At 40.7% G+C, this 16,976-nt stretch overlaps 4 protein-coding genes across 11 annotated transcripts in view; 3 read left to right on the top strand and 1 right to left on the bottom strand.

The window, feature by feature from the left end:
* LOC108132631 (heparan sulfate 2-O-sulfotransferase pipe) overlaps positions 1–12,012 on the top strand; it is a 37,410-nt gene extending 25,398 nt beyond the window's left edge. Inside the window, exons 4-7 of one of the 8 annotated variants that reach the window (XM_070279708.1) lie at positions 2,179–2,496; positions 2,555–2,799; positions 2,860–3,014; positions 3,077–3,360. In XM_070279708.1, coding sequence (XP_070135809.1) covers positions 2,179–2,496; positions 2,555–2,799; positions 2,860–3,014; positions 3,077–3,255 — 897 coding nt within the window. In that variant the 3' untranslated portion in view covers positions 3,256–3,360. The other 7 variants (XM_070279707.1, XM_070279709.1, XM_017252102.3 and 4 more) reach the window with 7 other exon arrangements.
* Positions 4,717–7,253, top strand: LOC122322254 (heparan sulfate 2-O-sulfotransferase pipe-like). The gene is made up of 6 exons (XM_070279376.1): positions 4,717–5,186; positions 5,251–5,405; positions 5,472–5,542; positions 6,021–6,583; positions 6,641–6,795; positions 6,863–7,253. The coding sequence occupies exons 1-6, from the start codon at positions 4,717–4,719 to the stop codon at positions 7,051–7,053; spliced, it is 1,605 nt and encodes a 534-aa protein (XP_070135477.1). The 3' UTR covers positions 7,054–7,253.
* On the top strand, positions 7,831–8,414 carry LOC108132636 (heparan sulfate 2-O-sulfotransferase pipe-like). Its single transcript, XM_017252113.3, has 2 exons — positions 7,831–8,040; positions 8,097–8,414. Exons 1-2 carry the CDS (start codon positions 7,914–7,916, stop codon positions 8,282–8,284), a joined length of 315 nt encoding a protein of 104 aa, XP_017107602.1. The 5' UTR covers positions 7,831–7,913; the 3' UTR covers positions 8,285–8,414.
* Positions 12,013–12,356: 344 nt separating the features above from the next.
* fal (SAM and HD domain containing deoxynucleoside triphosphate triphosphohydrolase falten) lies at positions 12,357–15,303 on the bottom strand. The gene is made up of 5 exons (XM_017252107.3): positions 14,899–15,303; positions 13,837–14,003; positions 13,605–13,776; positions 12,599–13,296; positions 12,357–12,539 (listed from the first exon to the last, which is right to left on the bottom strand). Exons 1-5 carry the CDS (start codon positions 15,016–15,018, stop codon positions 12,473–12,475), a joined length of 1,224 nt encoding a protein of 407 aa, XP_017107596.2. The 5' UTR covers positions 15,019–15,303; the 3' UTR covers positions 12,357–12,472.
* Between the last annotated feature and the right edge of the window lie 1,673 nt (positions 15,304–16,976).

The raw sequence follows: 16,976 nt of genomic DNA, 5'->3' as shown, positions 1-16,976 counted from the left end.
CCTTCTCAGGCCCTTCAACTCCTACGAAGCCATGCAACGGGCCAAGAAGAACATTGAAGAGCACTACGCAGTGGTTGGAACCTGGGAGGACACAAACACCACTCTGACGGTGCTGGAGGGCTATATTCCGCGGTTCTTTGCCGGAGCCAAGGAAGAGTATTATAAGATGAGGAAGTTCCTGGGAAACATTAACAGAAACCAGTTTAGACCCACTGTGAGTGATCGGGTGAGAGCCGTGCTCAGTCGAAATCTCACCCAGGAAATCGAGTTGTATCAGTTTATCAGACACCGCCTCTACAAACAGTATATAGCCCTCCAGCTGGACTTAGATCCCAAACTGAGGGAATAACTAGCCCCCGAATAATTAGCCATTAAGAGTTTTCTTTGAAGAGTAATAAACTAATCTAACTTTCAACCTGGCCTGATCTTTTCTGGTTTCAATCTAACACTACTTTGGTCTAAATTTTCGATTGGTCGGTGGAGCTTCGGTAGATAACGCCCAGTTAAAGCCCCATATACAGCCTATTGTCCATGCAGCGAATCGGATACAACGTCCACGACCGCCGGAGCAGCGAAGAGGAGCTGCGAGATAACCCAGCAGATGGACACCATCACGATCACCACAATCACCACCATCATGTCCATCACCAGGGCAGTCGCCATCCGCAGACTAATCACAAGGCCTCACATGACAAGCAGCTGGCCATACCAGAAAACAAGCCAAAGATTAAGGATGTGGACTACGAGGACGATGACGAAGATGAGGATGATGACGATGAGTTGGTTGGCGGAATGCACGAGGAGGAGGACGGCTTCAACTTTGAGGCCGACTTGCTGAATAACACCAAGTTTGCCGAGGCGGACTTTGTGTTCTTCAATCGAGTCCCCAAGGTGGGGAGTCAGTCTCTGATGGAGCTGATGGCCCGACTGGGAAAAATCAATGGATTCACACATGCTCGGAACAAGGGCAGTGCCCACGAAACCATCGTGATGAATAAGCAGCGACAGAACGACCTCGTTGGAGACCTCTTGACCCGGCCAAAGCCACACATCTACAGCCAGCATATAGCCTACATCAACTTTACCCGATTCCACCTGCCAAAGCCCATCTACATCAACTTGATCCGCGATCCCATCGACAGGATTATTAGTTGGCACTACTATATCCGCGCTCCGTGGTATTACCGGGACATGAAGGCCAAGCTGGGCGACCAGGCCCCGCCCATGCCCTCGGATGAGTTCCTGAACCTCGACCTGGACACCTGTGTGCGCACCCACGATCCCCACTGCACTTTCAACCAAGGGGAGATCAAGAACGCGGTGGGTGATCATCGCCGACAGACGCTATTTTTCTGTGGAATGAATCAGAAAGTGTGCATGTAAGTAGGCAGTAAATAGGCACAGTAATGAGATAGATTTCCTTACCGGAAAACCTCTCGATAGGCCTTTCAATTCAAAGGTTGCCATGCAAAAAGCTAAGAGAACCGTGGAGACTGAATACGCTGTGGTGGGCACCTGGGAAGACACCAATATCACACTCTCCGTTTTGGAGGCCTATATTCCTCGATTTTTCCGCAATGCCAAGGTGGCCTACTACCGTAAGACCTTCCTAGCTTGAGGAAATGTATATTCTACAAATGTATAACATTTTCAGTGGGAAAAGATCGACTCTCGCGGGTTAATCGCAATAACGTCACACGCACTGTTAGTGACGAAACCCGAACCATTCTCAGGAAGAATCTGACCAATGAAATCGAGTTTTATGATTTCTGCAAACAGCGTCTATACTTGCAGTATGCTGCCCTAAGTCATGGAAAAAAGTTCGGGGAGGATGACTACCTCTTGGTACCCGAACAGCACAACGCTTCGGACGAGGAGTATTAATAGGAAATAGTTTCAATAACTACAAATCTAGAGTTAAGCTAGCAACAAATGTACTCAGGACTGTTTATCCTTGAACAGAAATAAACAGATTATATTCTCAAAAGGGGTTTGCCATAATGTCCATAATATTACAAATACCTCGATTTGCTTTTTGTGTGAAAACCTTACACCAAATACCAGTATTCGATTGCTTTCTGTGTACCTCGTATCTCTCGCCTGGAGCTTTTTGTGTATCCGTGTTGTAGTATCTGTGGCTCGACATCTTTTCTACAACTGTCCCCTGACCTTTTCCAGCTTTGGAGGTTGAATCCCAAATATCTCAACAATACCAGATACCACACCCGCGACTTGCTCTTCTTCAATCGAGTTCCCAAAGTTGGAAGCGAGAGCCTGATAGCTTTAATGTACCGCCTGGGTGAAAAAAACAACTATCAGGTGGAAAGGTCGCCTTTCTCGAAGCCCGTTGGCGTTTTTTGGACAGTAGAGCGCCAAAAACAAGAAGCTAAGCGAATCTTTGACCTTCAGGAGGAATCGGCCTTTGCCTATGTGGAGCACATGAACTACATGAACTTTCGACCTTTCCATCATCCCCAGCCCATCTACATCAACTTGGTATGAGAGGGGAGGACATCTTGTCGGAGGATTACTAAATAACCCTTTACATTATTAGGTTCGGGATCCCGTCGAAAGAGTGATCAGTTGGTTCTACTATAAACGTACACCCTGGAACTCGATCAAAATGTTCGAGGTCACAGGGCAGTTTCAGAATCGATCCCATTACGTTAAGAACTTTGAACAGTGTGTGCTAACGCACGACTTGGAGTGCCGGTATGATTATGGGATTCGCTTCAAAGACGATACCGCCGATCATAAGCGGCAGTCCTTGTTCTTCTGCGGTCATTCCCCACTTTGCGAGTAGGTAGCTTGATATCTTTTGCCGGTTTAATGTCTCAATCGATGGGTTATCCTTCCAAGGCCGTTCAACACCCCAGCAGCCATTGCCAAAGCCAAGCAGAACGTGGAGCGAGACTACTCGGTGGTTGGTAGCTGGGAGGATGTGAATGTGACTTTAACAGTCCTCGAGCACTATATACCCCGTTTCTTCAAGGGTGTCACTGATCTGTACTATGGTAATATCTGCACAAAATTTATGTAATTGGGGTTCTCTAAAGATTCAAGCATTTGTCTGCAGAACCCGAAGTAGGTCCGGCCTTCAAGAAAATGAATACAAACCATTGGAAGCCAAAGATTAGCGAACGCATCAAAAGGATAATGAGGGCGAACTTCACCCAGGAGTACGATTTCTATCACTTTATCAAGCAGCGCTTGTATAGACAATATTTTGCAATAAAAAAGGACTTGGAACTGTAACCAATGACGAATTTATTGAACTTTTGCTTCCATTAACTTTATGCTCCGTAACCATGTAATTAGTTGTTTTGACTGCATTTAGATATCATTTTTTATGGGTTGATTTTTTGTTTGTCTGGTCTAAGGAAGTCGACTCATTTTTATCCTCACTTTCAAGCTGGATTACTTGGACGCTGCCCAATTGAATAATACGCCAAAGGCCGAGAGAGATTTCATATTCTACAATCGATTGGAGAAGACTGGTAGTCAGTCGATGACACGTCTCATTAAGAATCTGGGCGATCGTAATGGATTCGAGACATTCCGAAATATAATTCGACCCGCTAGGGCGTTGACAGATAACAAGGAAGAGGAGCAGGATTTGGTAGATCAGATGAGTGAGCTCCCAGAGCCAGGAGTGTATGTGGAGCACGCCAACTACGTCAACTTCACGGAACACGACATGCCCCGGCCCATCTACATCAACATGGTGCGCGATCCCATCCAGAAGGTGATCAGTGCCTATTATTACCAGAGGCACCCTCTAATCTTCGCTCAGAGCCTGATGAGGAATCCCAAGAAGAGAATGGAATCAAAACAATATTTCGATACCAACTTCAATGACTGTGTAAGGAACAGGATTCCGCCTTATTGTGTTTTTGACTCCCATAATCCCTTCAACGGCGATTGGCGTCGGTTTTCGCTTCATCTTTGCGGCAATAGAGAAATTTGCACGTAGGTTCTCCCATAGGTTCTGATTAGGTCTAAGATTAAAGGTTTATTTACATCTTCTATCAGACATTTCAACTCGGAGACCACTACACAAATAGCCAAGATGAATGTCGAGCGGGAGTACGCGGTTGTTGGCAGTTGGGAGGACACCAACGTTACTTTGGCTGTCCTGGAAGCCTATATACCCCGATTTTTTACCAATGCCAGAAAGGTCTACTATAGTAGGTTTCTCTAATGATTACTGTTAATATTTAGGCTACAATTAAATCCCATTCCCTTTAGATAAAACCGATAAGTTCAGTATAAACAATGTGTCGCACGACAAACATCTGGACGAGGATGTGGAATCGTACCTGAGGAGCAGTTTCAGATTCGAGATTGAGCTGTATCAGTTCATCAAGCAGCGTCTCTACAAGCAGTACATTGCCGTCCACAAAGACGAATTTCCATCTCAATAAATTAATTGAAATATACCAAATATATGTAGAAAATACAGGAAATGCAACATTTGATCTTACACCTAAAACCTCAACTTGAGTTTCAACTTTTTCCCCTATTTTCGCTACTAATCATTGGGATATATAGTATCTTGCTTGAAATCACTCTCCACTGCACTGCCAAATATAGAACTCGTTTCAAGGACACACCGATCCTTTGCAGATCCTCCAGTTAAGTCCCGAAAAATTAAACAACACACCCAAGGCGGAGATTGACGTTTTGTTCTTCAATCGGGTTCCCAAAACCGGAAGCATGCAACTCATTGAACTGATGAGGCAACTAGGAAAAGTCCACAACTACGATGTGGAGAAGGATCCTCAGAACGGAGGAGTCCTGCCCATCCTTGAGCCGGCTGAGGAAAGTGACATAATTGAAAACATTGCCAGCCTCGAGGACGGGTCAGCATTCGCCAGTCACGTCAACTTCCTTAACTTTACCAAACACGATCAGCCCAGACCCATTTACATCAACATGGTGCGGGATCCCGTCGAGCGGGTGATCAGTTGGTATTACTACATTCGGGCGCCGTGGGTCTTTGTGCCGGGAAGGAGGCGCAATAACCGGGAAATGCCCAATCCAAAGTGGGTCAACACCGAGTTCGATCAGTGTGTCTTGAGTGGCGAAAAAGTGTGCACCTACATCGAGAATTCGTTGCTGGAGCACGTGGGCGATCATCGCCGTCAGACCTTGTTCTTTTGTGGCCATAACGAGGCCAAATGCACGTGAGTTGGCCAGCTAGAATTTCCTCCTTTTCTCTGTTAGTCACCTCTTGACCATACTCTATAGACCCTTCAATGGCCGCTTGCCCCTGCAAATAGCCAAAATGAATGTGGAACGGGAGTACTCCGTGGTGGGCACTTGGGAGCACACTAACGAGACCCTGGCCGTTCTCGAGGCCTATGTCCCCCGGTATTTTGCAGATGCCTCTAAAATGTACTACTGTAAGTTTTTTCTTTGGGCTGCGGTGGTGTTGAATATTTATGGTTTATTATCGCAATAACTTACAGCGGGTCTGCACTCGGATGTCCAGAATTCTAATCCCATGAAGCCGCACATTCCTCAGAATATAATCGATATGGTTCGCCGGAACTTCACCCGTGAAATCGAATTCTATCAATTTTGTCGCCAACATTTGCATAAACAGTATATAGCCATTAAGTTGAATGAACTAAAGAAAGTGGACAAGTCGTTGGCCATGATGAATGAGGCCAATGAAATGGCCATTAGGGACTAGTTTATTAAGTTAGAGAAAGTTAATAAATACATTTTACAGAACCTTTAATGGATACTTCTAGGATATGTTTCTCTTATTTCCTATTAACCAAAACCAGGCTTAAGATTTAAGACTCGAGATATAAATGCTTTTAACTGGAAAAGTCTGAAACTAAAGGCTAATAAACATCGTCTTTACTACCTTCTTGACTTTCCCAAGTATCTTCGATTTATTTTCGCAAAACTCTTCTATCGCTTACACTTTTCAAAGGATATTGAGAATCGGTTGCTTATTAACATCGGCAAGTTAAGACTAAGTTCTAAAGGAAGTTCTGCATCTCTAGCTGAAGAACCTCAATGCCAACCGTCTGAATAATACCAAAGACGCCGATATCGAGGTTCTGTTCTTCAATAGGGCCGCCAAAGTCGGAAGTGAATCAATGCTGGAGCTTTTCATGGCCCTGGAGCAATACAACGATGATCTGACCCTAGAAAGATCGGGTCTTCACACTAAAACTTACCGCCAAATGGACAAAAAACAAAGGCGCCAGTCAGCTGAGTATGTGGCGGATCTGGAAGAGGGCACTATGTACATAGAGCACATAAACTGGCTGGATTTCGACGAGTTCGACTTGCCCAAGCCCATTTACATTAATCTGGTTCGCGACCCAGTCGAGAGGGTCATCAGTTGGTTCTTCTATGCGAGAAGTTCCTACAAGAACGCCATCGAGTACAGGAAGAAGCCCGACCAGAAGATAAGGCCCGAATCGTGGTATAAGAAAAACTTCAACGAATGTGTGCGGAGTGGAGATCCCGAGTGCCAATATGTGCCTCATACCTTTAAAGATCCTGTTGCCAATTTCAAGAGGCAGTCCTTGTTCTATTGTGGTCATCATGATGATTGCATGTAAGTAGAAGTAAGTCAAGGCTAATAGGGTTGTTTTACAAAAAAGCCATCTTCTAGACCCTTTAATTCCCCAACTGCCGTGCAAATGGCCAAGGAGCACGTGGAAAGGGATTACGCAGTGGTGGGCAGTTGGGAAGATACCAACGTAACTCTCACGGTGTTAGAGCGTTATATTCCGCGATTCTTTCGCGGTGCCAAGCTGATGTATGAAAGTAGGTTCTTACTAATCCCGAAAATCCCCTAAAATGGCATTAACACTTTGTTACCCCCCATCTATAGTGCACAATAACAAGATCACCAATCGCAACAAGAACAAACGCAAGCCGTATATTGAACCCGAGGTCAAGGATATGATTCGCAAGAATTTCACAAACGAATATGATTTCTATTACTTTTGCAAGCAGCGTTTGTACAAACAGTATCTGGCCCTCAATCTGAAGGAGCTGGAGAAGCATGGTCTTTTAAATTAGTCGGCTATAGGCCGAAGTCTAGAGATTATTCAGTGATATATGTAACCTTTGCGAACAAAATTTCTTATACAAATAAACAGTAGTCAGTAAAGCAGTAGAGTAAACCCCACACTCTTTGTACACGTCGAACCCCATCCTTGTGTCTCATCGTTTGTTGTGTCACATGGTGTTGCTGTTTCTAAAACCCTCTCCCCATCCCAAAATAGTTAGGTGCCCTGACTCCTCGCCAGCTAAACAACACAGTCAAGTCGGAAATGGATCGTCTGTTCTTCACAAGATGCGCCAAAGTCGGCAGCGAATCCCTCATGGAACTCATGGAGCATCTTCAGAACATCAACAACTTTCGAGTGGACAAAGCCGGAGTCCAGAAGAAGTCCTCGAAGAGGCAACTAGAACCCCAAGCTCAGGCCGACTTGGCTGGCTACATTTATAATTCTGATGAAGGATCGGTTTACGTGGAGCACACTCCCTGGGTCGATTTCAACGCATTCAACCTGCCCAAGCCGATCTTCATCAACTTGGTGCGAGATCCCGTCGAGCGCATGATCAGCTGGTACTATTATGTCCGGAACTCCTACAGGAATGCCATATACTATCGCCATAACCCCTTGGCTCCGATCAAGCCCGTCGCCTGGTTCAAAAAGAGTTACAACCAGTGCGTCAGAAACGGAGATCCCGAATGCCAATACATTCCTTTGTCGGTTCGCGATAAAGTTCCCAACTTTAAGAGGCAAACCATTTTCTTCTGTGGAAACGATCCGGATTGTTTGTGAGTTTTGGGGGCTAAGTGTTATTTTAGGCTTGGAACCCACTACCTTTAATCCTCTTTCAGACCCTTTGATTCCCCACTGGCCGCGCAAATGGCCAAACGTAGGGTTGAGAAGGAATATGCAGTTGTGGGAACTTGGGAGGAAACCAATATCACCCTCACTGTCTTAGAGCACTACGTACCGCGTTATTTTTCACGTGCCAAGACCATTTTTCACAGTAAGAGAGTTGGTAGTTCCCCTTTATAGATCACTCACCTGTTATCCTGTTTGTAGTGTACCAAAAGAGCTTAGCGAATCGAAACCGAAACAATCGGAAGCCCCAGGTGGACGACGATGTCAGGGCCATGGTCAGACGCAATCTGACCCATGAATACGACTTTTACTATTTCTGCAAGCAGCGTCTGTATAAGCAGTACATAGCCCTTAAGCGGAATGAATTGGAACTATTTTATAACCCTTAACCCACTAAGACTGACCTTCTTTCGATCCTGTTTAAGTTGTTTAGTAGTTGAATAATAAAGTACTCCGTATATATAGTAACTAACCTGTAGAGATTGTAGAGAAAGGAAAATATTGGCTAAGAGTATAACTTTTTGAAAGCAGCTCGCCTCGTTGAGCAGTCGTGCATTAAATAATACCCGTCATTCCCGACTGGAGGTGGTTTTCTTCAATCGTGGAGCCAAAGTGGGAAGCGAGGCCTTGATGCAGCTAACCCAGACAATGGCTCCTTTCAACAACATGACGGTGGTGACCAAAGGACCCCTCAATATAAATTCCCGTACTAGAGCACCCCGTGAGCGAATGATCCAGGCAATTTGGGTGAACGACCTGGATCCCGGCACCATTTATATCGAGCATTGTAATTGGCTGGACTTCCGGAGATACCAACTAAAAATGCCGATTTATATCAACCTAGTTCGGGATCCTGTGGAACGGATGGTCAGTTGGTTCTACTATGTCCGGAGTAGCTACCGAAATGCCATATTTTTCCGGAGGTTTCCCAATGCCACCATCAAATCGGAGAGTTGGTTCAAGAAAAACTATAATGATTGTGTTCGCAGCGGCGATCCAGAGTGTCAGTATATACCGGGAAGTGTTATTGAAGCGGAGGGTAATTATAAAAGACAAACTCTATTTTTCTGCGGCCACAATAGGGAATGTTTGTAAGTAGTGTTTGAAATGGAATTAAAGAATCAAAACCCTCTAGAGGAGAGTACTTTTCAGACCCTTTGACTCCCATCGAGCCATTCAGTTGGCCAAAATAAACGTGGAACGCGACTATGCTGTTGTAGGAACTTGGGAGGAAACCAACATAACCCTAGCGGTTCTTGAGGCTTATATTCCTCGATTTTTCAAGGGAGCAAGGCCAATCTTTGAAAGTAGGTAGCAAATGGTTTAATTTTTAGCCAAACTTGAACACTTTCGGGTGGCTTAGTAAGGGGATACCTGAGCTATATCCAAGTTACACTACAAACATTAAGTGTTTCACCATCTTGTGCTTTTGTGAACTTTTTTGGAACTATGGAATGTAAACCCACAAAACCCCTCACTTCTTAGCTAGGACGGATTACCGTAATGAATTTAAATAACACCCGATTTGCCCGCTTGGAAGTGGTGGTATTCAACCGACCCACTCGGGTACAAAGTGAAGAAATGTTGCCACTTTTCCGCCACCTGGCCGCCATGAATGACATCAATGTTGTGCTCAATGGACCCATCAGAACGATGAACAGAACACGAACCGAACAAGAGCAAGTTGTTGAAATAGATTGGACCAGTGAAATGGAGAAAGGATCCATCTACATGGCCCACTCCAATTGGCTGGATTTCAAGGGCTTTGGATACAACAAACCCATCTACGCATCGCTAGTAAGGGACCCCATAGATCGTATGGTGGCGGACTATTACAAACGTCGATCCTGGACGAAGAGGATGATATACAGGAAAATGTATCCGGGACGAACTGAGAGACCCGAGAAGTGGTATAAACAGAGCTTCAACCAGTGTGTGAGAAGTGGCGATCCCGAGTGTCGGTATATCCAACATTCTGTGAAAGACTATATTGATGATTTCAAAAGGCAATCCCTTTACTTCTGTGGCAATGACCCTGATTGCTTGTAAGTACCTGCAGATCTTAATAAGATCTTGGAAATCATATATCCTTTATGTAGACCCTTCAATTCCCCTCATGCCATTCAAATGGCCAAGCAACGAGTGGAAAAGGAATACTCTGTGGTCGGCACTTGGGAGGAGAAAAACATAACTCTCACTGTCTTTGAGAAATATATACCCAAATACTTTAATCATGCTCGATTTTTGTACAAGTGTAGGTAGAACCCGAAAGTGTTCAAGTTTATTTAATTAGACATATTTAATTAGATATATATATTAAATGATATACATTCTTTCAGTGCACAGCCAAAGTATTCGTAATAGGAATCGCAATAATCGCAAGCCCCATATAGATCGAGATGTTAGGGAAATGGTGAGAAGGAACTTTACGAATGAATACGAGTTCTACTATTTCTGCAAACAGCGTCTATATAAGCAATATCTAGCCCTGCAACTAGAAAATAATCTTAAATAAAGATATATAACAGCTGTATTTATGACCAAAGGATTTTTACAAATGGTTCCTAATAAAAGTTTATAAACAAAATAATATAATGATTATGTTTTTATAGGGTCTATTGTTAATTATAAGAAAATCCCTATTCAGCCCTTTTTTTCTTTTCCCTAAAATGCAATGCAAATATCAAACACCAAGGATCTAAAGGTAAACAAATTAGAAATCATTATTATCCTAAGTCCAAATTAATTTTTAATAATTTATTATTATCACCATCACAGATGGCTTCTCTTAATGTCAGAGACTTGAACAACACTCGCAAGGCTCAAATGGAACTGGTGTTCTTCAATCGAGTCCCCAAGGTGGGAAGTCAAACCTTTATGGAGCTCCTTCGTCGTCTTTCGGAGCGAAACAACTTCCAGTTCCATCGGGATGCTGTGCAGAAAGTGGAAACCATAAGATTGGCAGAAGATCAGCAACAGGAAATGGCTGAGGTGATCAGTGAACTCCCAGAGCCGTCGGTTTTTATAAAGCACGTGTGCTTCACCAACTTTACGAAGTTCAACTTACCCAAGCCGATTTACCTGAATGTGGTGCGTGATCCCGTGGAGCGAGTGATCAGTTGGTTCTACTATGTCAGAGCTCCGTGGTACTTTGTGGAGCGTAAAGCTGCATTTCCGGATCTACCTCTGCCACATCCGGCCTGGCTGAAAAAGGACTTTGAGACTTGTGTACTGAGCGGTGATCAGGAGTGCACTTACACCCAAGGAGTCACCGTCGAGGGCATTGGCGATCATAGAAGGCAGAGCTTGTTTTTCTGTGGCCATGACTATGAATGCACGTAAGTTTATTAACAAAATATAAAGTTTTAAAAATTATATAGGTATTAATGACCCCAATTTCAGACCCTTTAACACTGTGGGTGCTTTGGAAAAAGCCAAGTTCGCTGTGGAGCAACAATATGCCGTTGTGGGAGTTCTGGAAGATCTGAATACTACACTGTCAGTGCTGGAAAAATATGTGCCCCGATTCTTTGAGGGTGTTAGAGATATATATGCAAGTAAGTTGATTACAGTCAAGGGAAATTCAATTGAAAAAGTGCAGCTCGGCTTGAATTGCTAGAATTTATTTCAATCAAATCCTAAACAGTCACTTGACTTTAATACAATGCTGCAACACAAACAATTGAAAGAGTTGAGAACTTGAAACTCCCCTAGGTTATAAACACATTCCCCATTACCCATAAAAAGTTATCTAACAATATCTTTATGTTTTTTCCCCCTATAGCCAGCGCCGAATACTTGACAAAGATCAATAAAAACAACTTCAAGCCGCCGGTCAGTGAGCATGTTAAGGATATAGTACGTCGCAACTTTACAAACGAGATCGAGTTCTATCAGTTCTGTCGCCAGAGACTCCACAAGCAATATCTGGCCGCCCATTTGCCGCAGCGCATTATTACAGATTCGGCACAACATTTACCCGCCCTCTTGGGCAATTAAATTGTAAATCGAGGAAACACACGAACAAATTGTAAAAAAACAAACAAGACATACAAAATCATACTCGAAACTGTAGTCAGCTAAGTTCCCCAATACGTTGTAGCGAATTAATTGTTTTCTCTTGTGTATATTTTCAAAGTGGTTATCAAAAATATGACAGATCCAGCTTATATTTATATTGATTAGTAAGTACTTAATGTTAGAATGACCTGAATTTGAATTGTGATGTCTTCAAGTGAACTGTTGAAATTTTTGTTTTAGTATTTTAGTTGTTTAAGAATTACGATAATACATTGTATAAACTAATAAATGAATATTTTAAGAAACCATTGATTTCCTTCATTGGCAGTGGAAGCAAAATGAAACAGAAACTTAATCTGAATAACTGATAAAATCAACGATTGTTTAACATAATATGGTATAACAGTGAAACGAAGCTATACCTAACGAGTACATACATAATGTCACTAAATGAAGTTTATTAAAAAATATATCAACGAAAAATCAAAGCCACAAGTTAGCATCTTTCTGTTTTTGTAACAAGAACTATCCTATAATCTGGGTCTGGATGATGTATCTTAAAGTAACTTATAGATCTTGCTGATAATTGTGGTTTCCAGGCATTGGTCGATTTTGCGCTTGTTCCTATGATTTAAAAGAACAATTATTAATATTATTTAAAGGCAAGTTAATTTGCAGCCTACCGTTTGTTTCCAAAGAAAGCAAAATCCTCATTTTGCATATTAAAGCCAGGTCCCGGTATTTTCCTTTGAACTTTTAGGATATTTTTCCCTTGAAAACCGTCGGATGGCACTTCGACAACTTTTCTAGGTTCCTGCAGATAAATAGCCATTGGATCACATTCAACGAGTTTTAATATGTTTTCGTCGTGCAAGTCCAGCCATTCCGGCGATTCTGATCGAATATTTAGTTTTTCTGGAGTCACTCTGGCAACCAATTCAGCGAAAATAGAATCCATAGCACAAATTAAAGGATGCTGGTACATTTCCACATGGAGTCGAAATCTGGCTTCAAACAAACGATAGATACGATGGTAGTCTTGATAACGATATTCAATACGTTGGCCGTCCGCTGAAATGCGTGCCTTCAGAAATACATCATCAAAATCCATTTCTTTGGAGCTAAGTAATTTCAGACGCTTGTTATCCCGCCTCAGGTAATCCCACTTATCCACATCCAGACCACAACGACTATTATGAACAATGTCGAAGATGTAGTTATGGCTCATCATGGGAAATGATAAAGAATCGCTGCAGCCGAGAATTAAAGCCTTTATTAGCTGCACTCCTCGTCCACTTCCATAGTCCCTTAAGGAGACCAGCTCCTCGCTACAAGCTTCCTCGAAAATTCGATCCACACAAACTAGTGCATTCTCCTCGTGCTGCAAAGTCGAAAAACCGATTATTGTAAAAAATTTTTTTGTAACGGAAACAACTTATAATTAAAGTTTATGACTATGGCGATTAAACTCTCCTAATTTTTTTTTAGTTCAATAAAACTGATGTCAGCAGAAATTACAGATAACAATAGCTTTAGTAACTGATAAAATGTTTGCAAAATTTCGCTATTTCTACTTTTATGTTAGAAATAAAAAGACACAACTGAGGGCAACTAATTTAGGGTTCTTAGGAAAGAACCCTAATTACAGGGTTTACATTTTTGTTTTTTTTTTATTAAAATTACACTTACATCAAATTCATGATCACAAAGACGTTCCCAAACATGTGACATTGGCCCATGGCCAATATCGTGAAGTAGAGCAGCTATTTCCACAGCTTGACGACACCATTGTGGTAGTTTTGGCTCATAGTGTGAGTTTCGTTCGATGGCTCTTAGGTGGTCCTGGGCACTCTTGTATGTTCTAACAAGAATCCGAATAGTAATATTGGATTGAAGAAATAAACAAGAAATATTAACCTACCCAAGGCAGTGATCGTAGCGCTTGTGATTAGCATTCTTGTTAAGGGACAATGGTATAAGGCCCAGTTGGTTAACCTTCTTCAAACGCTGGAACAATGGATGCTCCACTATTTCCTGTATATGACTAGGAAGTTCTATTACACCGTGCACTTCATCCTCGATGAGCATCTAAAAGATTTGTATAAATATTGAATATGCTTTATAAATATATTGTATTTGATGTATTTTCTCATGAAATTGTTAGCTTTGTATTATTTTATTTGTGTTTAAAAACTATACCTTACTAGATCAGTAAAACTTGTATTTTTTCATAAAGTACAAAGTATAAGTCTCCTTATCTACAAGATTGCACGATTAATGGTTTTGAAAAGTATATATATTTCTGTACATTTTTACAAAGAACAAAGAATAAGTCCTCTTATCCTAACGAATCTTATATGAAATGATACAAAATCTTTTCTTAAATGTTTTTTTTTTTTAAATAAATCTACTAGCATCCACAAAACCACAATTGAAATTCTTTTAATCTGCTCCCTCCGACGATCAAAGTAGAACTGAGGTCTTGATTTTTATTTTCCCTCCTGCTCGCAATGTGGACTCTTTCTGAAATACATTCCTCAGCAGATCTTACTGAATTTGAATTCAACATAAAATATATTTTAAAAATGTAAATATCAAAATAATTATTTAAGTTAGTTTGGATACCAAAAATACTATTTTTCTTTGATAAAAAGAACGTTTTTGTATTCAAAAATCACCCCCAAAGTGGTGTTTTCTTTTTAAGCTGTTCTATTTTAGATTCTTTGTGTATACCTAGTATTGCATAGTATTTAGTTTATTTGTTTACATTCATTTTTTAGTTATTAGGTTCATAAAATTAAAGTTTTTTTTAGAGTGTTTTGACTATACTTAAAAAACCAAGGCTAAACTAGTATTTTGTGTGTTTTTCATCGCACCTGTGTAACTGGGGCGACCGTTAATAGATATATATTTCAAGTTTTTGAATCAGCTGATTTATCAAAATCAGTTGGAGCCGTTCCCTTGGCAACCAAAAAGAACTTACAGCTTCGCGCGCATTTTCCGACGCTTTCTTTTGTTGGTGGTGGTGGATCAGCGGGAGCCTCGAGTTCGTTGAATCGGATGGGGGCCGTGGGGGCGGTTGAACCACTGCGCTCACCAACATTCTGAATGAATTGGTATTTTGATTCCTGTTCCTGGCTCTCAACAACACGCAACCAAAACACCACCGAATGCGCGAGGTCGACGTCTTGAATGGGTTGCTCCAATCGTTTGCGAATTTATTTATTACATCAGGAAATTTGTTGATAATCAAAATTAGCACACAATTACAAATTGGAAGGAGGACAGCTGTTTAAGAAGTGTGGCCAGCGAAGCTAAAAAAGTTTACCAAAAATATATTTTCTAGTATTTTTATTCATTTTAAAATAACGGTAATTTTAATGCAATATTGCTAAATATTGTTTTAAAAATGAAAGGAAAAACAGAGAAAATGTAAAAAATTTAGTAATTGGTTTAAATTTTTTTTTTGTCGATTTTAAATAATGTAGAAAGAGTAGAAAGCTATCGGTTATCGGAAAAATGTTTAGATTGCTTATCACAGTAATATTTTCCTAATTTAAAATAAACATATTTTATTTAAATTAATCTAAAATCATATATAATTGTTTATTTAAAATTTTTATATTATATTAGGCATTATTTAACCCCAAAAAGTATGCAGCAAACATGAAGCAATAAAAGCGACATCTACAGGGCGTATATAGAAGTAGGTTGTGACAAATGTAAATACAAATATTTTAATATTTGAAATAAAATATCTTAAGAATGTAGAGTTTAAAACGTTTAAAAAAATTCAGATAAATATAAGCTACGTAAGTTTAAAAAGGTTATATACATTTAATTTCGTTCTTTTAATATTTCAAAAAATTAATTGTAAATACAAACATAATAAGACTGTTTTAAAATGAATTTATTGAATATTTTCAATCAAAATTTAAAAAAAAAGAGATTGTTACCTTATAATCAAAAATGATATCTTATCACTAAAATCTTATTAATTAGATTAAATTCACTAAAATTAGCCGGGAAATAGGCAAACTAGAGCAATAAAGGTTATCAAATGGCACTTAGATGACTTCATAGATCAAGTGACTAATTAGACACCCGAATCTTAAAATTAAATTACATCTAATTTAATGTCATGTGATGAACAAAGCCGATTTAAAACAAATAGCAGATGGGCCCGGGGGTTCCAGTATCATTTTCCGGGCAGGAGAAGGGAAGTGGAGAAGGTTGGCACGTGGAAATTGTTTTTGCCGAGAGCGCCGACGCATTGAAATGAAAGCGAAAGTTTTTCCGCTGACCCACAGCTGAGAAAAGAGCGTATCTCGGTCAAAGAGAGTGTATCTTTGTATCTCATACTCTCCGGAACGCAAGTTCCATTAAAATGCAATTGCAATTTATGCATCTTCTCTGTAAAGTCAACGCACTTTAAATACAACACAGACTACACTACAAACGATACTACAAGATAAAATTGTATATGTATCTCGAGATGTAAATGTAGAATCAGATACACAGACGGAACTGTGCAAAAAGAGGATTAATTGAATAATGAAAGAAAAAAACAAACATCGAAGCAAACAATTTAGAAATGCAAATATAAACAAAAAACAGAAATTTAAAAAAAAGCCGGCTCCACACCTGAGTGGAGCGATAAAGAGAACTATTTAGAAATGAGAGAAAAATGGGAGAGAAATTTTAAAAGCAAACAATTGACGTACTGTGGTTTAAATATTAAAAAAATTATAATAATATACATTTTTAATATTACATTTAAGTTGGTGTAACACTTTAAAAAATTATTATACATTTATCCTTTAATTAATTTATTTTATAAATATTTAAACGAAATAATTAACCCACTGTTCTCCACTTGAGCAATTTATACTTGTTTGGCTCTCTCATCGTGACATTTCGAACCCCAACCACCCAAAAAGCAACCCACTAAGCGTGCCACCCGTGAGATTCGAGATACGGGAGTCGCACTGGGAATGAGAGCGAAAGTGAGAAGCGTCGGCCTGGCAGACAAGTTGCAACTTTTAGCGAAATCCGTCTCAG

This window comes from Drosophila bipectinata, chromosome 3L (genome assembly GCF_030179905.1).
Source record: "Drosophila bipectinata strain 14024-0381.07 chromosome 3L, DbipHiC1v2, whole genome shotgun sequence".
Classification (NCBI taxonomy): Eukaryota; Metazoa; Arthropoda; class Insecta; order Diptera; family Drosophilidae; genus Drosophila; species Drosophila bipectinata.
This window is presented reverse-complemented; position numbering and strand designations above follow the sequence as displayed.

Excerpts from the sequence above, each read along its gene's own strand:
- LOC122322254 (XM_070279376.1), top strand. The coding sequence starts at position 4,717 with ATGCAACTCATTGAACTGATGAGGCAACTAGGAAAAGTCCACAACTAC. Across the intron at positions 5,187-5,250 it reads CATAACGAGGCCAAATGCAC|ACCCTTCAATGGCCGCTTGC; the intron begins GTGAGTTGGCCA and ends CATACTCTATAG. Across the intron at positions 6,584-6,640 it reads GGTCATCATGATGATTGCAT|ACCCTTTAATTCCCCAACTG; the intron begins GTAAGTAGAAGT and ends GCCATCTTCTAG.
- LOC108132636 (XM_017252113.3), top strand. The coding sequence starts at position 7,914 with ATGGCCAAACGTAGGGTTGAGAAGGAATATGCAGTTGTGGGAACTTGG. Across the intron at positions 8,041-8,096 it reads TGCCAAGACCATTTTTCACA|TGTACCAAAAGAGCTTAGCG; the intron begins GTAAGAGAGTTG and ends TCCTGTTTGTAG.
- fal (XM_017252107.3), bottom strand. The coding sequence starts at position 15,018 with ATGTTGGTGAGCGCAGTGGTTCAACCGCCCCCACGGCCCCCATCCGAT. Across the intron at positions 14,004-14,898 it reads CGGAAAATGCGCGCGAAGCT|ATGCTCATCGAGGATGAAGT; the intron begins GTAAGTTCTTTT and ends CAAATCTTTTAG. Across the intron at positions 13,777-13,836 it reads CGCTACGATCACTGCCTTGG|AACATACAAGAGTGCCCAGG; the intron begins GTAGGTTAATAT and ends GATTCTTGTTAG.